The sequence below is a fragment of the Arthroderma uncinatum genome, assembly GCF_011692745.1.
Source record: "Arthroderma uncinatum strain CBS 119779 chromosome Unknown scaffold3, whole genome shotgun sequence".
In the NCBI taxonomy this organism is placed as follows: Eukaryota; Fungi; Ascomycota; class Eurotiomycetes; order Onygenales; family Arthrodermataceae; genus Arthroderma; species Arthroderma uncinatum.
Genome location: NW_022983865.1, coordinates 151,431 through 172,722, shown reverse-complemented (window position 1 = coordinate 172,722; position 21,292 = coordinate 151,431). Strand labels below are relative to the sequence as shown.

Genomic DNA, 21,292 nt, shown 5'->3' with positions numbered 1-21,292 from the left:
TATATATACCTGACTCGAGCAGTAGTGGCGTGGTGTTCTATGTAGGTTTGTTTTTATCTGTGGTCTGATTATTGAGCAAATGCGTTGCTTGTTCCGCAGATGACGAAATATCCGCCACCAGAAGGATCGTCGCGCTGGCTGGAGTATTTTAGATCCGACCAGGTCAGATATGCAGGGAATACACAGTCGGTGGTGCAATCTACGGAGTGTGCGGGAGTAGATGGAAGTTATGCAGTGTTTATCTCTACGGTGCAGCATACTAGTATCTACGGTAAGTATAGATGTGATAAAGCTGTATTCCTCGACTATGCAGCCCTACTCGGCGTAGCCACCAGCATCACAGCCTGAGTTCCAATGTCGTTTGGCGTTTCTTTCAAGATAGAGTCCATCCCGGGCGCGAGTACGGCCTGCATGCTCTGCACATCCTCTTCATCAGCATAGTACATCTTAGCAAACAGGTTGGCTGCACTTTGGCTGCGCGCTGCCAGATCCCTCTCAGCGAAACGACACGCGCTATCAGCTATCCGGGTAAGCTCTATATTGGCGAATCCGTTCGTTTTAAGAGCCTCTGCGGCGCGATGAAGGATGAGTCCGTGGTGCATCGGGGCTTTGTTGTTAGCCTTTTCAGCGACCCCTGGGCAGACAACATTGACTTGTTTGAGCAAGTCGTTGTCTGGAGCCGCCTGGATGATTACTATTTTGGCATTCGGGGAGGCCGAGTTGGTCACACGGGCTATTTCTCGGAGCGGTTCTTCGAGGTTGTCTAACCCGTCCAGGGCCCAGGCTACGACTACACAGTCGAAGTGGTTATCGGGATAGCTGAGCTTTTCTTTGGGCCCAAAGAGAAACGATTCGTTGCTGGTGGTTGGATCTAGTTTAATGTTTAGCATTTTAAAAAAGATAAGAGGATGGTAATAAAGCGTATATTACCGATTTTAAGAACGTTAGTGTTCTTTTTCAAGACATCAGCCAGAGCCTTTGACTCCGCATCGTTTAGCTTCCCAAGAAAAGATTTGTAGGCCGCCTTGTTTATCGAGTATGGTCCACGGACTTTATCGGGGTAAGGATACGGTCCCATTAACGGATGGCTGTCTCCCTTCTTCACTGTGATGAAATGATGATGCGCAACTTTGAGGGTTGGGTCCGCAGGCTGAAAGTCGTATCTCGTCGCCTGCATGTCGACGAACCCAGCAGCCGTCAGGTAATTTGACCATTTCTCACCAGACAGGGCCGTCAGGGGCACATTTCGAGACATAAATTGGACATCAGCAAGGTCGATGATGCCGGAGCTATCAGGCCGAGCACCTCTCTCTACCAGGTCTTGGCTATAGATGGTAGTGATGAATAGGAAACCGTCTTTACGCAGCCACTCCGAGAACTTGAACAGCATGGAGTAGCATTCTCGGTGAGAGACATGGAACAAAGAGAGAACGGCAAATATTGCGTCGAACTTTTGCTGCGGTTCCGGCTGGTATTTGGTCATGTCCGCTTTTATAAATGTACCGGTTGGGAAGCGTTTCCGACACAGCTCGACCATCTCAGTGGACAGGTCGATGCCAGTCACGTCGAGCTCGGCCGCGCAGAGAGTTTCAGCTATGGGACGGCCGGTGCCGCAGCCTACGTCTAGTACCTGTGCATGAGGAGGTAGCTTGGATGCTGCCTCCCTGACGAACGCCCTCAGTCCCGCATTATTATGATAATTGTTCTCGTAATCGAGAAAGATCTCGTCGTAGAGGGACTCGGTGGCCTGGTGAGACATCTCAAAACTCCGGGATTATATGGAAAAACCTGACGGGATAGTAGGATTTGGGTATCACAAAGGCTAAGGATAAGAGTATTCTTCTGTTTCCCCGCCATGAGAAACAGGCTCGGGGACATGGTGGGGATATATGCGTATGTTGGCACCAAAAGCTGGCGGCCGGGCTAGAATTGATAGACATAGAAAAAGCAAGGATAGCTATGCGAGGATAGCACCAACGAATGAGGGGCTTAATAGGATAGAACTCCCCAAAGCCTGCACCAATCGCTTACTTGGTGGAATGTTTACTTGGTAGGTAAACTGGACTAGATGGTAATATGAGAGAAAAAGGGAGGAGTATGGACTGAAGGTTAGATGATAGTCTCTGGGAGGCAACGCCGAAGACAAGCTCATGCCGAGTGACTTTGTTAACAGAGAAAGATGCCGGCCAAGAGTGACTCGACGGTGTTTGGATTGCAACCGATCAGCCGGCTGAGACGAAGACCGCGTAAGTATAATTCACCCGTTCAGCTGGACTAGGGTTTCTCTGCGCAGACGCTAGCATCTGGTTGGCCAGACACTTTATTCATGCATGGTTATCGATGGAACAAATAACTTACTCATCTTACATTCAGAGACTAATTTCGGTTTTGACAGCACTACAAGGGTTAGCCAGTATAGGTTTCCGTGCATGTGTGTTTCTCGGTGTGTAGGCGCCGTCCAGTCAAAGGTCACCGTAACGACAGATAAAGGATATCGTTGGCAGTGAGCCTTATCGGTTATTTCTCCTCGGTAAGAGTATACAATAAGGGCCAGTTGGTTAGTACTATTACCGAAGAGGCAGCGTTGGTGTAGCTTCGTTATCAAAACAAGCCCATTGCGTCTATACCTCTAGATTTAGTATAGAATGTCATATGCATATACGCGAGTAACTGGTAAGGCGTATAGCTTTCCTCACTCAGCATAAGCTCCCATGTAAGCAAATAGCCCTTAATATTGGTCTCCTGCCTCGATACACCATAAAGGCCGTCCACCACAGACGACAGATCCGGTCGTAAAGGTTCAAATATATGAAGCTCCTAGGTCTGTAGGGTTGAAGGGCTGACCAATAACACCGGAAGAGCTGAGGCCAAATTGGTCAGAATAGCAACTCTAGGATGGTGTCCATATCCATCTGTCATAAACGGGTCCTTATTGGCGTGTTTATACTCCGTATATTAGATCATGATTCCTCGGATGGCTTCCTCTGAGGGTCATGGTACCGTATGTCCAAGGAGCAGCCCTAGAGGGAGCGTAAGAGTAAGGTAAAAGAAATAGCAAGTCATGCTGCTATTGTATCCATGATCTATATCTGGTCTATCAAGAGTGATGGTGATGTTCAGCCACTTTCAACCCTGGCTGAGTCGAGATAACACGTGACAAACAATGCTTATATAAGTATACACTCACGTGATATATCCCGTACGCCCGAAGAGGATGCACTGCCCTGCCTCCGACCCCATCCTGCGGCCCACCTGTGTCAGGACGGAGGCCGGTGGCATATCATAACTCGGCCTGCAGTGTGCCCAACCAACGCACCTCTGTAACATGATGCACTGTCGGTAAGCAGCCATGTATCTCCGCTGCAATGTATGGAGTAATGGAAGTATATACAGAGGTAAGTATTATATAAGCACGTATTGTTAAGTATGGAAAGCGTAACAGACAGGGTACTGGTGTATTCTATATTTAGGGTTGTATTGTTCAGGGCCGTACGGTACTTGCCAGTGGGTCCGGGCGCAGGAAGCGCCGTGGTTGGCTGGTGGTGGCTGTGGGTCAGGGGTTAGCCGCCTAAAGAGGCAACAGAGCGAGGAATGCGGCAGCCTGATACGGCGGCGGTACGGGGCTCGGCGGGGGCGGAGTAACGCCAAGCCTGGGTATGGGGGTGTACGGGCGTTACGCTCCCTTCGACACAGGCAAACGGGAGGACGCGTGGCCACCTCGGGGCTGCTCGAAAGGGGATGGGTCTTGGCGGCCGACTCTCCGTCTTCAACTTCGACTTCATCTTCAACTTCACGTCTTCCCTCACATCGCATCCCCTCACTCACCCATCATCAACACCACCACCACAACGATCACAGAGGTCAAAGCGCTGCCCGAATACACAGAGAGAGCAGATCAGAGTATACGACGACGACATTGACGGCGCACTTAGACCGGTAACGTCGGCATCGCTGTTAAGAGTATCACCACCCGCCACGCCACTACTCGACGAAGTAGCGACGGGCTCGCTGTCTTCACCATGGCCGCGATGGGAGAGTTACCTCTACCTTCGTCCGCATTGTCACCACTCACAAACCAGACCCAGTCCTACGACCCTGATATGGACTCCTTCCTCAACCTCGACCAGACCATGTATCCCTCTCCCTCCGTCTCGCCATCAAACTCGGACATGAAGTCCTCTGCCAAACACAACTTCATCCATCACCAGCAACAGCAGCAGCAGCAGGTCTCTACACTGCCGCCTGCGATCTCAAGCCCACAGCAGGAGCAGTATCGCGGACCCAGTCACCAGTACAGCTCCTACACACAGCAGACTGGCCTGCCGCCAGGTGGCCTTGCCAGCACGATTGCCATCAACAACAACAACAACGTCAACTTCGGACTGGAGAACATGGGCATGGTTCACCCCATGGACGGAATCTATGGTCGCATCGGACAGCCGCTTCACTCTCTTCCCGCGCTTCCAATGAAGGATTCGACTGAGATGGACCTCGACGACAGCATGGCCGACTCTCAGACATATCTCATGCCTTCCCAGGCTACCAAGACCCAGTTCGTGGACCCAAGTGCGCTCGGAGGCCACGAGATGCCGCACGTAGCAACCACCAACCAGGCAAGGCGTGTTTATCCAGGTATCCATCAGCAACAGGCCGCCAGAGCCAAGGCTGCCCTACAGCAGAGACAGGAGATGCTCCATCGCCAGCAGCAGCAGCAACAGCAGCAGCAACAACAGCAGCAACAGCAGCAGCAACAACAGCAGCAACAACAGCAGCATCAACAGTCACCTCAGCAGCAGGAGGCCGCCATGGAAAGTAACCAGCAGGGCAGCCGACCTCAGAACAAGGCCAACCGCAACACCGACCCCGTCGTACAAGAAAGAATCTCCCGTCTTCTTCAACAAATGAGACAGAGTAGTGTCAGCAGTCAAGACGATGGCGAACAGTCCAACGGTCTACCCCAGCCAGCCAAGTATAGAAAGGATGAACAGGATATGGACGAGGACGAGCGATTACTCGCTAGTGAGGAGGGAAAGAAACTCAGCAGCAAAGAACGACGACAGCTCCGTAACAAGGTCTCTGCTCGCGCTTTCCGATCACGACGAAAAGGTATGTCTTTATTTACTTTCCTTCCATATAACCACACATTGCTAACCCGACGTATAGAATACATTGGCCAGCTTGAAGGTGAAGTCGCTGCCAAGACCAACGAGGCCAACGAGTTGCGACTCCGCAACAACGCCCTCACCGAAGAAAATGCTAGACTCAGCAACTTCACACGCATGCTTCTCTCGTCTCCCCACTTCACTCCCTTACTCAACGAACTCACCGCCAATGGAATCCCACCAAACCTCGGTGGCCAAGGTCAGGGTGCCGTCCCACAGCTCCCCAGCCAGCCTACCGTGACCAAGGAGGAAGGCATCGAGCAACTTCCCCAGGAGATCTCCCTGCCAAACCTCCAGACTGGCTTGCCCGTTGTCCCTGAACAAGGGTTCGACTTCTCCTCCATCGACGTCGGTGACCAGGGCTGGAACTCGGGGATCGACTTCAACTTCGCCAACCCGTCCGTCTTTCCCGTCCTCGATGTCCCCACCGGACCATCCCTTGATATGGAGGCCATCACTGGCAAGAGCTCTAACTTTGTCGGGCCACTCCCATCCGATGAATCCAAGGACGTCATCCCTTCCATTGATGCCGTCCCATTCGGTGTTGAGAAAGTCGAGACTTCCAAGGAATCTTCTTCCATCTCTACTGCTGACCTCGACATTGACGAGACCGATCCATCCTTCGCCCTCTTCATCGACCAGCCAACCACCGTCTCTAAGCCTAGCTCCGACAACCTCTTCAGGGGCGTTCAGCTCGATAACATCTCTGCCAAGTTCGACCTCGTCGTCGAGGGCTCTACCACCGACAGCACATCCAAAGAAGTAAGCCCAGCTGCCAGACGAGACTTTGAGAGGCTATGTGCTAGCATCGAAGCACCCTTCCACCACATTTCCCAACTTACTGCGCACCTTGAATAAACTTCTACCTTCCACTTGTATTTCCTTGTCTCCTTTCCTCCATTACTCTCTCGTGATGCCGTGCTACGAATTTTCTTTCCCCTCTTCACTTCTGAATTGTACCTACCATCACTTATATACACACTCCTCTCGCGCTGCCCTTGAGTCGCGCAAGACACGTTGTCCTTTGCACCTTGTTTTCTTCCCCCCCAATCTTCCAACACGGTCCCTTTTATAGAATAGCATTCCCTTTCTGCTTCAATTTTCCTTTGTTCATGGTCCAATCGGTGTTTGTTTCTATCGGCGAAGGCTTCCCAGTTTATATCTATCCATTTAAAATGGCCGTCATGGCCTTGCGAGTTTCCTTCTACAATATTTTGGATGGTTCTGTCTCATTTCCCTTCTGTGCTGTTGGCATTGCTTGCGACGGGTTGATCCTGTATGCCCTCATTCTACCTTAGCTACTATATAGTGAACAATTTATTACATCTAAATCTAAACACCTCCTGAACCCTTTCCTTCTGCTTGTTCAAAATTTTCGTCTTAAGAGCTTATATAATCATCCTTATCTAAGCTTATCTTGACAAAACTTTAATCATTATATTCCTTGGCATCAATCTTTTTCTTTGCGATCAGATTTTAATGATAATCGACTGCGTATGCGACGCGTTATCTGGCGCAAGCTCTACCTTTCACCCTCTACCTCATAAACAGCAAACCTGAAGCTGTCTCTTTTTCGCTTCTGGCAGCGGGCTTTGCTGCAGAAGCCTGAGGCCAAATTCCGACGCTTGCTGTTCACAAGGAACATGACTCCCCCAGCAACCATGGCGGGTGCGGATGCTAATGATATACAATCGGCGCCAAAGGAGATCATGGAGGCAGTCAATGAAATGAAGCCTAAGTTAACGAAGAAGAAATTACATGGGCGCGAGTTCTACGAGAGCATAGGCAGTCCTAGCATGATTTTGGCGCCCATGGTAGACAGGTCGGAGTTTGTACGTCTCCCCTCCCATGATGCAATTGACTAGTTAAAATTGAGTTGATGTTAATGGTATGAATTGGATCATTATAGGCATGGCGTATGCTTAGCCGCTCATTTACCGATCCGAAATCCTCATCTCCCTTACTTGCTTATTCGCCAATGCTTCACGCTCGGCTCTTCAACGAGTCACCGGGATACCGTTCCCAGCACTTTGAACCTACTCGCCAAGTCAAAGGGGACGGAGAGTCATCAGACACCAAGGTTGAGCCGTACCTTGACGGGAATCCCAAATTCGATAGGCCACTTATCGTTCAGTTTTGCGCAAACGATCCCGACGAGCTGCTCAATGCTGCACGCCATGTTGAAGAACATTGCGATGCTGTTGATTTGAATCTTGGATGTCCACAGGGAATTGCGAAGAAGGGGCACTACGGTGCATTTCTACAGGAGGATCAGGAGTTGATATATAAGCTTATTAACAAGTTACACACCGAGCTATCGATTCCCGTGACGGCGAAGTTCCGTATCCTCGAAACGAAAGAGAAGACCCTCGAATATGCGAAAATGATCCTCTCCGCAGGGGCAAGTATTATATCTGTTCATGGGCGGAGGAGAGAGCAGAAGGGACATAATACCGGCGTGGCTGATTGGGAGTATATTCGTTATCTAAGAGATAACCTACCGCCTCAGACAGTGATTTTTGCAAATGGAAACATTTTGAATCACGAGGATATTAGCGACTGCCTGGAATCAACTGGTGCAGATGGCGTTATGAGTGCTGAAGGAAACCTCTCGGACCCGACTATTTTCTCGACGCCTCCGCTTCCAGGAAGTGAGGGAACGATGTACTGGCGTGGAAGGGATGGGAAGGGAGGATATAGGCTTGACTACATACTTCGCCAATACCTTGACCTCACGTATAAGTACGTGCTTGAGCAAGAGCCGCCGGAGAGAGCGCCGCTATATAACCCCAATGACCCTGTTTCTAAAGCCAGCGATCAATACGAAGAGGCTGAAGAGGATGAATTGGAACAGCCACCCAAGAAGAAACAAAAGCAACGGGCACGCACGAAGAGACCTACCTCGCCCAACCTCACTGTTATGCAGGGACATTTGTTCCAGCTGCTTCGACACCTTATCACGCACCGAACAGATATCCGCGATGCGCTTGCCCGGTGTGGTGTAGGCAACATGGCCCAGTTCGAGAAAGTTGTCAAACTCGTCGACCAGGCCGTCAAGCAGGGGATGCTGGAATATGAAAATAATCCAGACTGGCAGCATGTCGCCCGCCCTTCGAAGCCTGACGTAGTCAAGTCGGACGAGTCCAAAGCGACGATGGAGAAGTACCAGAGGCCCTGGTGGGTGTGCCAGCCATTCATTCGCCCGCTGCCAGAGGAAGCTTTGCAGATTGGCTCGCTACAGCTGAAGAAAAAGGACCGACCTGCAGAGGACACCGGGCCCGCTGATGCTAAGGCAGACATGTCAGATATGGCAGAGAGTGGAGAGAAGCAAAACGGCAACGGAACTGATACGCCCCAGTCTGCTGCTGGCGCTGGCAAGAAGAGGAAAATAACCATCACCCCCGACCCCTTGGTGAGTGGCTGAGGCCACCAGCCAGGGCTTATCACGGAGGCTTTCTATCACAAATCTTTACAATTTTTGCGTTAAAGCATTACCAGATAGAGCGAACTATTTAGACAGTAGATGCATTTAGAGCATGGTACCATGGAGTTTTGATTTTGCTTAACCTATAGCCTACCTGTTTCATTTCTCTCCTGTTGTAATTTTGTATACCGTACAACATTGGATCCATTATATGTAGACTAGGAAGGGTCAAGAATGAATCAGCTATAATCATCGTACCATGTCTGGACTTGTCGTAATTTAATCATCCATTCATGAAGAGCAAGTTGGTGACAAAAGGTTGTGACTGGCTGGTTTCGAAGGGCAGACCAGTTGGATTCGTTGCCGAGACTTTGTTTCTGGTGGCCAGTTGTCTCCGTTGAATAAAATATCTACCACCATTCTCATTTGTCCATCATCTGTCAACAAAGATGTCGGATCTTGACTCCTGTGGACTCGTCATGCAGCTGGACAGCCGTAACCATGGCAAAGGGCAGCTTTTCGTCACATGTAGCGAAGATGCTGCAGAACAGCCTGCGTAACGTGTTGATACCCTGAAAAACGCGTTAGAGAACAGGTACACCAGGAAGCGAATATGCATAACGGGGGAATAAAACCTGCACCTGTTCCGGCTAGCCTGCGCCTGTGTGTTTCCATGCCAGAGGAGTGTTTGTGGTCTTTCGCTGCTTGATAGTCGGGTAGATGCAGGACCGCTGATAGGTATAGCCCTTCAGCATATAAGCCTGTCCTTCATCCTTGGGGACAGGCTAGAATAGACACCGTTACGGACGATACCCGCCGTCAGATGCGTCTGTCGCAGCCGGGGTAGAATGAAGAGTCCTGGTCACCAAGGAGATAATTGACTGCAGAGAACTGCGGCCTGAAGTGCAGGTAGGAGAGGAGTTTCCCTTTTAGTGCAGTTATCATGTGTCCTGCCAGAACGCTTTTCTTCTCTCCTTCACCAACGCTGCAACTTCACGTCTTGCTTACACTCGCCTTTAGCACGAATCTCTTGTCTCTCCAGCCTCTGGACTCGGGATATCTCCCTCTTTTTCCCTTGAACCTCCTGCTGCATTGCTACATCATCTAGTCCATGGATAGCTCCGGGAAAGGCACCTCGCCCTGTGCGGACGACTCAGCTACTGGATCTCCTCGCGACTCTCCTTCTCGTGTAAGTTACTCAGACCTCGACGTAGCCTGGGAGAGGGCGGTAGTGTCAGGAGTGTTGACGCTGTGATAGCTTTCTACAGTCTCGGAGGATCAAACTGAACAGGCTGAGAGAGATCTGGGCGTCGGTAGGAGCCAACCAGGCCAGGGTACCCTGAAACGACACTCGACAAAGGTCAGTCTATACGGCGAATACAGCAGGATCTTCGCTGTGGACGAGCTACCTAATATATCTCGTGAGCAGGTCAACAAGGCGTCTGTTGTTATTATTGGGATCAAGACAAGCAAAAAGGTATTACGTCTTTTCCTGGCCAATGTAGCCACCTGCCCGCATTTTGCCAATTATACACAAGTACAGGCGCGTGATGCGATAGTTAACTCTCAATAATTTCAGGTCGAAGAGGCCCCCCGGATCATAGCCAGATTAGTAGCGGAGTTGGAGTGTGTATTTGACCACTCAATCATGATGTACATCGACGATAAGGCCGATATAAGATTTGGCAGCACTGACAACTCCAATCAACACGCATACCTTGTCACAGTCACCGCCCTGAAATCTGTGCTGACCCCATTGTGCAATAACCGTTATACAGGCAATATCCAACGGGAGATTCATGCCCAGCTCAGAATTCCCCCAGACCGTGGCATGGTCAAGTTTGAGCCCATGCCTGAAGCAAACTTGGGCACTAAAAAAAAGACTTATTTGGAGGAAATCAGTATTTTGGAGCGAGAGACGGATGAAGAGAGAAAGGCCAGAAATGTGTCCCGCACCACGAGCGTTTCAAGACGGGCTTCTCTTATTGGTTCCAATAGCATATTCAGACGCGACACCTTCAAATCGAAGTCTCGTGCACGAAACCAAGGTAGTCTGGAAAAGGGAGACCCAAGCCAGGCGGTAGATGGAATGGAACTCGATATAGAACCCAAGTCAAAGCTGAGCTCGGATGATAGTGGGACTGGGGGTAACATGATTAAGAGGGGCTTCAAGAAGCTCTTAATTAAGTGACTACACCTATAATCTGCTCATATTGCCCTTTTGTCTAGGGCTAATGCGATTCGGGCAGAAATACCTTGTAGTCGATTGGCATAGAGCTGACCAGGGAGTCATAGGCGTACGAGTCAGGGGTAAATGTCTTTACAGTCAAGTTCCAGGCTTTCATCCAGCCGAATTTATTATTCCTTGGTACTTACAGATGGTGGCGTTATTTGTTTCATTGCTCATTCCTCATCACCATTTAACGTGTAGTATAGACATATAAAGCAAGCTCTAAGGGTTGCCCTTGGTGCGTGAAGCCAAATTTATTGAAGATGTATGGTAAATAGCCAGAATGGTGGTCCCCAAGCAAGCTACTCTGGAGGTGGTGAGACGACCTTGATGTCCAACATAGAGTCTGCCAATACGCTTTTAGATCTTTCCCATTCAACGCCAAACAACCCTGCATTGATGCGGCAGGACCAGAGCTCTGCATCCTTAAGAAGTCCATTGGGCTTATCTGCTTCGAGACCAGCCGCCTCCTCGCTGATCTGGCGTTTCAGGTCAGCCATCGCCATAACTGTATTTTCAAGGATTTCGTCCGCAGAGTTGCGCTTGCCAGCTGCATAGTGCCAAGCTGTAAATAGGCAGATTATCCAATGCCGTTTACATGCCGGTTGGGCTCCTAAGGTGTTTCGTCCTCCGTTACCCCTAGCTCTACCGCGCCCACGTCCACGACCACGACCACGCCCACGGGCCCGGCTGCTGCCAGCTTCCATGGTCGAGGCAATTGTGAGCCCCTGGGGGTCATAGTCTTCTGGCTGGGGTGGTATAACAAGAGCTGTTCCTTCAGGCAGTTTGGTTACGCGTTGTGACGGACATAGTCCAGTCTGAGGATTTGCAAGAAGATTCAGACAATAAGAGCGGTAAATCTTATATGCCGCTGGGTACTAGAGAATTTGCAAAAAAAGACATAGAACGTTCAGTCGCGCGTTCTATAGATCTGAACTGTAGTAGGGTATAGATCTAACCTTATGCTTGAATTCAAGGGCAATGCCTTTACCCCAGGACCCTTGACAATTGCACGCATCTGTTAACAAAGGAGGGTTAGCCTGTCACAGATGTTGAAGGGATGGTATAGAGGAGTATATGTACGGATAAGAGCAGCTCCCTCCGGAGCAAGGAACAGGTCTCCTTCTATCTCAGCTATCCGCTCCATCTTTCAAGATATGCAGTGTCTTCTTATTATGCTGAAATACCTCTCCAAGTTGTATTGTTAGATGTAAGAATGTATAGATATCTTTTCTTCAATGTAAGAAGTTGGAGTCATTTTGGGCATGACTCGATTAGGAAATATATACACCGGCTCGGAATAATTTTATCCCACTTAATTATACCACGTGACTACGCGTCTATTCGCGATCAAAAGAAAAGAAACAAACGAGACGACGGGAAGAGGAGAGACGATGCACCGAAAAGAGGTGTGTATCTGATGATATAGGACACTGCTGGATCTATGCAATGGCACCGGTAGAGAAGAAAGTCAAGAAACCTATCGTCAAGTTTCCACGGAAATCGACTTCGAACGCGACCCTAGGCACCCCAGGCACTGCTGAGAAGGTCAAACATAAACGGACAGGAACCAAGTCCTCGAAAAGGCCGCTGCCCACGGAGAATAAACAGGCATCACCTTCTGTCGCCGCTCCGAAAAGAAGGAAGAAGACCCAGACGCCTCGCGCCAGTTCATCCAGCGCGCTGAACGGAGATGTCGAGCCACCGCCATCCGAAAGTTCTGCGTCCTCCGAAGAGCCAGAATACATACTTGCTGAGATAACTACAGTGGACGGACCGACGAACCGCAAAGTCATCTCCAAGACCGCTCATCCACGAGTTGATTACAAGCTCGTAACGACACTGTTGCATGAGGTCTCCTTTAAGAAGAAGAAGACCCGAATAACGAAGGATGGGGTGAAGATGTTTGCAAAATATATAGAAAGTTTTGCCAACGAGGCCATCAGCCGTTCACTGGAAGAGAATCGCGCGGGAAATACCATAGATTTGATGGATACGTCTGCGACAAAGAGGACGGAAACGGGACACAAGAAATATTTGGAGGTAGAACAGCCTCCTCTTCTTCGCACTTTGCCCGCTCCAATGTGCCAATTACGGCTATTCCTTCGCCCTTGAGGTTCCTAATGCTGACGACTATCTATAGACCGAAGATCTGGAGAGGGCTTATCCGCAGTTAATGCTCGATTTTTGAGGGTGATTTGATAATTGGATTGGCGTTTAGGGCGGGAATGGAACCTGGCAGTACGGAGGCATTGGTTTATAGCGGAGTTGCAGTGTACATGGTTTACAGTGAACACGGAGGTGGTATATTATTCTAGGAGGGAGCATATCTACAAGGAGTGGCTGCCCCTTAGAGAAGACCTATATAATAATCAAGTCGTTGGTCTCAGGGATAACCTGTGAGGTGGAGTAAACATCTCTAGTGGGACGCGATGGCGCGCAACTTGCACCATGTAAAAGCAACATCGAGCATCTCGCTCGCCTCGACCATCACAGAACTCAACGAGCTTACCATGAACCGTACACGCATTCTACCACGATGAACGATGCTTCGACGTCTCTGCTCACTGAGCACTTTAGCTACACGCCACTCGTATGTCCAAGCAGCTTGACCAGAACACTATGAACTACCCCGCGACGAAAGCAATGCGCTGACCATCACAGTCCCTTATAGACGATGTCATCAACTCCGTGAACAATCTCATCTACCAGGCTATATCCAGTCTCGAGGACGGGCTTCACAACACGCCGCCTGAGCGGTTGGGCTTCAGACATGGGCCTGGCACCATCCCAGACACAGACGACGATGGAAACATACAGTACCCCGAGGCGAGGCTGGAGATCGAGAACGGACTTCACCAGCTAGAGACGCTGCTGGAGGCCACTGTCGACAAGGCGTTTGACAAGTTCGAGATCTACGTGTTGAGGAACGTCCTGACGGTGCCGGAGGACTTGACGGGTTGGATTCGATTGGGTCATCATGAGGTTTGGCCTGCCACGGATGAAGCTGCGTGATATGGGGAGATGCTAAACTCATGGCTGGTTACAGGGCCTGTCGCTTGAACCGAATTGCGAGAACGCTCCGACTGAAGAGTCCCTGACGCTACAACGGCAGAAGCTCCGAGAGACAAAGAAACTGAACCGCATGTTGACGCAGGAATGCGCGCGTAATGATGCCATCCTCTCCCAGCTCCGATCCATGGTATCGGCAGTAAAACCGAACCAAGGCACACAATCCACGCCCATGGAAGCTGCCACTCCAGCAACACCCGCGTTTGACGCGGAGACACAGCTTCCCAACCTTTCGTTTCTGCTATCTGATCCACGCGCGAAGAAACTACGGATGGGTGACGGAGGCGCTGGTCCATCCCGCACGCCACTTACAACCAACACGACTTTCATCCTGTCTCAGCTTCCCGCCTTACGATCAGTACTAGCGCAACTACGCCCAAAGCTTCTGACACTCCCTAAATCGGTTGACGAGATGGAACTGGACCAGAAGAAGGGCGAGAGGAGGGAGTATATCAACAGCAGAACCAAGTTACATCTGGATCGGACCGGTGGAGGCAGTGAAAGCGAACAAGTTCATGACGTTGTTCGGGGGAAGAGGGTGAACGTAGAGGAGGTGCTGGCCTTGGAAGGGGTGGCGGCAACCTTCTCCAAGTGATTTCACACCTTTACTATCTGCTATCCCTTGGTTCTTGATATTCTGACGGACGGGTGGAACCACCCTTTGCTTTATCGGTATAGGCGCAGGGTATTGGGATGAGGAATTTCCTGGAGTTTGGATGGAACTGTGGAAAGGAATAGAGGCGCACATCGATACTATACCCAGGGTCTTCAGCGCAAGACTGAAAGTAAACCCCAGGAAACCATGGGCGTCGGTCCAAAATGATATTATCACCCATGAGGCTACAGAGGGTCAACCAGAAGAATCCTTTGCTCGAACCTCAGCTTTTTCAAGCCACGGGCATATCGTGGACTGATTTCGTCATAGACTCATCTCTGTTACTTTCTGGAGTATATATAAAACATGGTCTATCCCCCGAAATCTATCCATCAGCTTATAGTCTTCTCTAAAGTGCAAAGCCTGTAACTCATAGCAACAGTCCTAGCAACTTCCTTGACAACGCCAAACCCCCTCCAGTATGGGAAAACTGAAGCTATCCCTACGCAAGTTCGCCTCTCGAGTTTCTTCTGGGTTAAAAGTTCGATTCCATAGAAAGAAAGCAGAAAAGCAAGTTGGCTCCCTTCTATATGCGTAGGTAATGTACGCAGATATTAATTATCTCGCCAGGATGTCGGACGAGCCGCCTACGCGCCAGGAGATATTGGAGTCCTTTAAAAGTACTACCGACCTCCTCTCAAACCTCCGTGGGCTACAGATTATTATGTGCCTGAGGGGAGAGGACGATATCCTGCCCAGGAGAGATGCATATGGCATGCAGTGGCTGTTGCTAGACCGGGGGAGATTCGTTACTCTGCAGGATCTCCGGGCGAGACAGGCCAAGTCCCCCGACGAGGATATCGTCAAAAAGCAAGACGTGCTGGAGATGCTGATGCTGGAAGATTGGAAGGTGTTCGGGAAGTGGAATAGCCACTGCGAGCGTATCCTCTCAAGATCGTACGCCGAAACCAAAGAACATGAGCCGAAGGGGGAATAAGTTAGTTAATCAGTTAACTTCATATCTAAAAAAGAAAAAAAAATCAGTCTTTCTTCGTTCTTCCCTGATTACCGTCCAGTGCGCATTAGAAAATATCCGTATATAGTAGACCTTTTCCAGGCGTTTAGAGGGAGCCAGTCACATTCTGCAGACAGGCCTGCAAGCCATGGGCGCCTAGCAACAACTTAAATCCGCATTGAAGAATTCGATGAACGGTGCATAAGATGTGATTGGTACGCCGTTTCACGCCCTTTCTGCATGAATTAATATACCAGCGAATGAGCTCGATCTCGCAGCGTCGCGGTGGAACCGGCCTGGGCTGCGTATCCATCGTGCATCCCATCACCATGCAGCGCAACGACGCACAAGCGTCACCGATCCAGGGGCTATTTTTGGATTTGCGTTTGCTTGAGGAACCGCTGGATATGATGCATCTCGAGCCTCTGTGGAGTGTGAAAGGTGATAAAATGTCGATGCGTCCCGCTGGTGGGAGGAAGCTGGCTCTTTCGTTCTATATTCTTCATATTGCAGGCCAATTCTCCCTCCTTTTTTTACTTACTTTCTTCTATTCACTTCTAATCCCCTTCTAATCCCTTTGAAGGACAGGATCTGTTTGCCTGTCAATCTTCTTTCTCTTCGCATCTGGTGCTGGCTCACCGTTTTGAATAATTCTTCGCTCCTCCATAATATAAAAACTTCATCGTCCTTGCACTGCTATTCCTCATCTACCTTTTGAGTCAAGAGAAATGTCGCCTGCATCCTCCATCACCGGGTCCAATGCCCCATCCGCCGCATCGGACCATGACGAATCTAAATATCTCTCCAGAGGCCGGATGATCCATTGGACGCGCATCGCTCTGTCGTCTCTTTCATTCGTCCTTGCGGTTGTCGTTGTAAGCTGTGAAGGGCATGCCTTGAACTACTACAAAACCACGGCTAGGTACGACAAGTGGTACTTGTCCCTATGGCCCAAACAACTGGATCTAAGTCCAAGTATCGCCATCATCGTCTGCGGCACCATCCTCCTGGTCTTCAACATGGCCTATACCACAGTTGCTCTATTGCCTTCGGTAGGTAGTCCTCTCTCGGATGTGAAGCGTGGTACGCATAGATGCTGACGACTGAGCCCAGCCACGATCCCGAGTCCTTCTCCTGAACTATTTCATCTCTTTTATTGCATTTAGCGGTTTCATTGCTACAGTAGCCGCCGTTTCAACTTCGGTTATAGCATACAACCCCCGGTATTCCGCGGGGGGAGCTCAGCTCGGCCAGACACTCAACTCCTGGACATGCACCTGGGGCTTTGCCGACGGCGTGGATGCTGATGGAGCTAAGATTGCACCTGTGGTCAACTTTGGTCGACTTTGCAGAGAGACTCGCGCATCCTTTGCCATCATGTGTGTTTTGATCGTGATCCAGTTCCTGTCTTGTCTATCAGTTGGATGTGGATGGTGGCTCGAGGTGGAGATGAACAAGAAACGCCGTATCGGTGCTACTGGCGGGTTTGAGGTAGAGAAGCGCCATGATAGCGTGTAGTAGACTATTTCGGCTTCCTGGTCTCATTGTAGTGCTCTTGATCTGCTATATCATGTCTTGTTGCTATCTCTAAAAGCCGTTGATGTCTTTCTCTTCTTACTTTTCTTCCTTTTCTGTGTAGGTTTTGGCTGCTGACTAATGGATGGGTTCTATTACATAATCCCGCGATCTTATCGAGGTTTAAAGTATCAAAGTATCGAAGAAGCGCAAGCTCACGAACAGATATACCAGGACGATGGCACGCTCGAATAGAATAAATGCAGATGGCAGGGCAGAGGGTGAAGCGCCTGTCCCTGTAATAGACACCACACCACAGGACCACGCGCAGCCATATAACTCCGAAGAAGATTCCGACTTTGACGATGACAACACAGCACTCGCCGCGACCGATGGCGAGAGCGCATCTGAGGATGAAGATAATGGCGAGGAAGAGCGCGGGCGACCTCGGAAAAAGAGAAAGCTCTCACCCCAACGTGGAGGTGCAGACGCAGATAGTGACGAGGAGTTCGCAGAGCCAGAGCTGGACTCTGGAGACGAAGCTATGATCCGGCATGCGAAAGAGAAGATAGAGAAGAAGCGGAGGAAGAGAGCCGGGGAGAATGCTAACAACGATGATGTTGGAAGTGAGAGTGATTTTGACTTGGACGATGATGACGCCGGTGGTGAGGGCGGGTTTGTTCGGACTAGGGGTATGAGGACGAAAGTGTAGGCTGATACCCTTTATCCTCTCCCAAACAGCTATCCATGGCAATCTACTAACTACAAGGCTACCTATAGACAAGAGGAGAAGAAAGCTCTAGCGAAAACAGACGGAGCTACGATTGACGTCGACTCAATATGGAGTCAAATGAATAACCCGCCCATCAGACCGCCGCAAGCGAATGAAAAGAGGGACGATGACACAATGATGGCATCGTCTAAATCGCAGGGCATGCCCTCTAAGCTTCCGCAGGAGGAATTAATAACTATAAGGCGAACATATAAATTCGCGGGAGAGATGATAACAGAGGAAAAGACGGTTCCCAAGGACTCAGCCGAGGCGAAGCTGTACCTTTCCACATCCGCTGCAGCGAAGAAGAAACAAAAGGGTGTAGACGCAGGCGCAGGTGAAGATACAGATTCCCCGTCGAACGAGACTACAGTACAGCAACTGCGCCGACCACTCCGGCGTTTCTCCCGGTTCGATCCAAACCCGCCCGATGCCATCAAGAAGAGCTGGGAGAAGCAGGTGGCTATACAAGCCTCTGGTGATTCGGGGACTACGGCCAAGGGCCCTAAGCTGAACACTGTTATGAAATCGAAACTTGACTGGGCTGCGTACGTCGATAAGGAGGGCATAAAGGACGACTTGGATGTTCATAGCAAGGCCAAGGAGGGCTATATGGGACGCATGGACTTCTTAGGCCGTGTAGACGCAAAGAGAGAGGAAGAGAAGAGGAATGCAAGGATGAAGAATGCTGGATTCTAAAGGTAACGAGGCTCTGGTAGTCGTCTTGCTCTGTATAAAATCAGGAGATATAATAATTATAAAAGACGGACATGAACATGAACATGAACGCTCCCGCGCCTGGCACATAAAAGTAAACCCGTCCACAGACCTAGCTCGTTTAGCTCTTTAATTCGGCGGCTGTTTTCTCGTCACTCGGAATCGTATGAGGTCGCGCTTCGGGGGCGTCATCCACGGCAGCTCATAATTTCCACTCTGCCTCTCGACCTCGATAAACCCGCACTTGACGAGGACCTTGACCGAGCCCATGTTCTCCGGATCACTATACGCCTCGAGAGTATCAAACTGCGGCTTGTTGGCCCAGAAAACCTGCAGAAACGCCGACAGGGCTTCAGTCGCAAAACCGCGTCCCCACGCCGACTGATGGAAGATATATCCCAGCTCTGGCACTGGGTCCGCGCTCCAGCTCCCCATGGAGCCGATCATCCCACAGGTCCGCAAGGGCGAGTCGTCTGGCGCGTCTCGCTGGATCTCCTCCAGCTCAGAGGCAGGGAGGTCGGAGCGAAGAAAGATAGCGTACTTTTCAGCCATGGGGCTGTTCTCGACCAGCAGGGCCGACATCCATTCCCGGCTGTCTTCTATCGTCTTGCAGGGCCCTCTGCTGCTCCAGCGGGCGGCGTGAGGGTTTGACCATATCGCGTGGAATCCTTCAAGGTGGCCGCTGGACAGCCGGACCAGCTCGAGCCTGGAGGTCTGCATGCTGAGTAGAGGTATCTAACCGATATATGTAACTGCTGATGAAACCGCTGATGAAAATGCTGATTCCAACAGAGACCCGAAGCTGGTGGGAATATTTATATTGCAAACAAACTTGTAGCAAGCAGGCAATATATTGGGTGTCTTTTTATAATCACGACTTTAGGCTTTAACATCCCTTTTATAACATTAAGTTACGAGCGTTGGATGGCTCGACTGAAGTTAAGACTCATTCTTCTCTTTCGTCTCTTTCTTCTCTTCTTCCTTCATCTACTCCGTAATCCCGTTTCGCTCTCCGCCCCCTGTCCGGCTCGGCCCTCTGACTCATCCTCGCCATCTGAAGGCGGCTCAACCGTTTCTTCAGTAAATAACGTAAAAAGGCCAATGTCCGAGGATCAACAGATAACGCGAGATGCCATGTAGAAGAAGGTTCGCCAAGTGTGACGAGGCTGGTTTTTGTGTCTGTCGCAAGTCGTTTATGGTCCCTTGCATCCGCATCACGGCGACTCTAGCGTTATCATATATCTAACTGCGTTGGTGCGAGGCCGTTTCAGGGGCATATTTGAGTATGGAAGACAGTTGCGATAGCCTTAATATCTGGTTGGCAAAATTGCCAAATTGACGAATTCAGCCAAATGGCCATATAAATCCCCCTGTGTGGCTGTTGTTAACTGTAGGATTCGAACCCACACGTATGCAGAACCGAGTTAACGGCCACCAGCAATACGCTACCAGATGACTGCCACAGATCATCAGCCAACAAAAAAAAGGGGGGTGGGCTGAACACGGTTGAATGGAGTCGCGATGACCATCACTAACTAACGGTTGGCCCTACTGGGCTTACCAGAGTAGCTAGTGATGACTGGCGGTTGGCCCTACTGGGCTTACCAGCCATATAATAACCGACGGATGGCTCTTGGAGCTTGCCAGAACGGAAAATACCCCCCGTGTTCAGCCCGCTTTGTCATCGCGGATATTTTTTGCTCTATGTTGGTGACTTTTCAATGTTGACCATGTCTAAACAAGCTCGCGTGAAGCAGGTCTGGAAACCCTACGAGAACGCGCACGAAGGTCTGGAGAAGCCACAGCCGATGAAACGGCGGAGCTTGCCTTTCCCGTTGTGCTTTGTTCAGCTAGATAGCGAAATAGCTCGTCTGAGAGAGAGTCTAAAGCCCAGGCCCTATACTCCGCTGGAACGAGCAGCCACTTCGCCATGGGGTTCTCGGGATCCGGAGGGACCGGGGTCTCTTGCTTGGCTTTGGTGAGTAGGCATAGATCCACAATGTGGACGCCAGATTCACTAAAGAGATTAAACACAAGCGATACCCAGTTAGAGACCTTGTGGGTATCAAATCCTCCAAGGTACATCAAAGATGCACAGTCAGTAAGTGCGGCGATAATCGCGCTCACCCCTGCCAGCGCTTCTTTCCAGGTATCACTGTGTTGCGGGTATAGCTTTGTATAGAGCTTTAAAGCCAACCCAAACCAGCAAATAACCTCACCAAGGACGTAGGGAATTAGCCAGGCACCTTGCTTTCCATACAGATCTAGGGCTGCCTTCCTTGTGAAGGAGGAAACTACTCTGAATGCAACAAGGGCCACAATGCAGAAGATCTGCTGTCGATTCTCGAGTATATCTCTCCTTAGGCTTGCCCAAGACTGCTGGAAGCCGGACCCTTCAGGTGCCTGGCTATCACCTTCGTGATCATGGTCCGGGGAAGATCTTGCAAAGAAAAGTTCACCAAATACCCGTTGAGACTCTTCCCGGATAGTCGTCACGGTTTTATGGCCCAGATATGCCGCCTGCCGCAAGTTGTCAACCTCACGGGTCTTAAACCATTTGGTCAACAGCTCACGATCGGCTCTAGAAATCGAGAAGAGATTAGAATAGGTATACGCGTGTGGTATGTCTGGGTGAGGGGGGGGGGGGAAACAAACGGGCTGGCTCCTGGACCCATCTTGAGATAAATCTTGAGATGGATAAGGAGATTATCGGGGGCGTATCAGGAGTAGTTCTCAAGAGTTGAGATAATGTTTTATTCAAATCAAGATGCGAGGAACGTAGTGCTGAGG

General features: G+C 50.2%; 11 protein-coding genes across 11 annotated transcripts; 7 read left to right on the top strand and 4 right to left on the bottom strand.

The window, feature by feature from the left end:
- Nucleotides 1–305: 305 nt before the first annotated feature.
- GIQ15_03855 (methyltransferase) lies at nt 306–1,759 on the bottom strand (the record flags this gene model as incomplete). The annotated part of the gene is made up of 2 exons (XM_033551272.1): nt 306–871; nt 931–1,759. The coding sequence occupies 2 exons, from the start codon at nt 1,757–1,759 to the stop codon at nt 306–308; spliced, it is 1,395 nt and encodes a 464-aa protein (XP_033405002.1).
- Nucleotides 1,760–3,591: 1,832 nt separating this feature from the next.
- Nucleotides 3,592–6,020, top strand: GIQ15_03854 (uncharacterized protein; the record flags this gene model as incomplete). Its single annotated transcript, XM_033551271.1, has 5 exons — nt 3,592–3,615; nt 3,694–3,941; nt 3,998–4,552; nt 4,916–5,106; nt 5,164–6,020. 5 exons carry the CDS (start codon nt 3,592–3,594, stop codon nt 6,018–6,020), a joined length of 1,875 nt encoding a protein of 624 aa, XP_033405001.1.
- A 785-nt stretch (nt 6,021–6,805) lies between these two features.
- GIQ15_03853 (tRNA-dihydrouridine synthase) lies at nt 6,806–8,586 on the top strand (the record flags this gene model as incomplete). The annotated part of the gene is made up of 2 exons (XM_033551270.1): nt 6,806–6,994; nt 7,072–8,586. The coding sequence occupies 2 exons, from the start codon at nt 6,806–6,808 to the stop codon at nt 8,584–8,586; spliced, it is 1,704 nt and encodes a 567-aa protein (XP_033405000.1).
- Nucleotides 8,587–9,697: 1,111 nt separating this feature from the next.
- GIQ15_03852 (uncharacterized protein) lies at nt 9,698–10,777 on the top strand (the record flags this gene model as incomplete). The annotated part of the gene is made up of 3 exons (XM_033551269.1): nt 9,698–9,775; nt 9,845–10,063; nt 10,166–10,777. The coding sequence occupies 3 exons, from the start codon at nt 9,698–9,700 to the stop codon at nt 10,775–10,777; spliced, it is 909 nt and encodes a 302-aa protein (XP_033404999.1).
- A 341-nt stretch (nt 10,778–11,118) lies between these two features.
- Nucleotides 11,119–11,523, bottom strand: GIQ15_03851 (uncharacterized protein; the record flags this gene model as incomplete). The annotated part of the gene is made up of 2 exons (XM_033551268.1): nt 11,119–11,381; nt 11,466–11,523. The coding sequence occupies 2 exons, from the start codon at nt 11,521–11,523 to the stop codon at nt 11,119–11,121; spliced, it is 321 nt and encodes a 106-aa protein (XP_033404998.1).
- A 742-nt stretch (nt 11,524–12,265) lies between these two features.
- Nucleotides 12,266–12,931, top strand: GIQ15_03850 (uncharacterized protein; the record flags this gene model as incomplete). The annotated part of the gene is made up of 1 exon (XM_033551267.1): nt 12,266–12,931. One exon carries the CDS (start codon nt 12,266–12,268, stop codon nt 12,929–12,931), a length of 666 nt encoding a protein of 221 aa, XP_033404997.1.
- A 424-nt stretch (nt 12,932–13,355) lies between these two features.
- GIQ15_03849 (uncharacterized protein) lies at nt 13,356–14,483 on the top strand (the record flags this gene model as incomplete). Its single annotated transcript, XM_033551266.1, has 3 exons — nt 13,356–13,409; nt 13,481–13,801; nt 13,866–14,483. 3 exons carry the CDS (start codon nt 13,356–13,358, stop codon nt 14,481–14,483), a joined length of 993 nt encoding a protein of 330 aa, XP_033404996.1.
- Nucleotides 14,484–15,114: 631 nt separating this feature from the next.
- GIQ15_03848 (uncharacterized protein) lies at nt 15,115–15,480 on the top strand (the record flags this gene model as incomplete). Its single annotated transcript, XM_033551265.1, has 1 exon — nt 15,115–15,480. The coding sequence occupies one exon, from the start codon at nt 15,115–15,117 to the stop codon at nt 15,478–15,480; it is 366 nt and encodes a 121-aa protein (XP_033404995.1).
- Nucleotides 15,481–16,226: 746 nt separating this feature from the next.
- On the top strand, nt 16,227–18,484 carry GIQ15_03847 (Swr1p complex component Swc5; the record flags this gene model as incomplete). Its single annotated transcript, XM_033551264.1, has 4 exons — nt 16,227–16,550; nt 16,612–17,012; nt 17,287–17,688; nt 17,794–18,484. The coding sequence occupies 4 exons, from the start codon at nt 16,227–16,229 to the stop codon at nt 18,482–18,484; spliced, it is 1,818 nt and encodes a 605-aa protein (XP_033404994.1).
- Nucleotides 18,485–18,631: 147 nt separating this feature from the next.
- On the bottom strand, nt 18,632–19,222 carry GIQ15_03846 (uncharacterized protein; the record flags this gene model as incomplete). The annotated part of the gene is made up of 1 exon (XM_033551263.1): nt 18,632–19,222. One exon carries the CDS (start codon nt 19,220–19,222, stop codon nt 18,632–18,634), a length of 591 nt encoding a protein of 196 aa, XP_033404993.1.
- A 1,014-nt stretch (nt 19,223–20,236) lies between these two features.
- On the bottom strand, nt 20,237–21,177 carry GIQ15_03845 (uncharacterized protein; the record flags this gene model as incomplete). The annotated part of the gene is made up of 2 exons (XM_033551262.1): nt 20,237–21,022; nt 21,076–21,177. The coding sequence occupies 2 exons, from the start codon at nt 21,175–21,177 to the stop codon at nt 20,237–20,239; spliced, it is 888 nt and encodes a 295-aa protein (XP_033404992.1).
- Nucleotides 21,178–21,292: the final 115 nt, after the last annotated feature.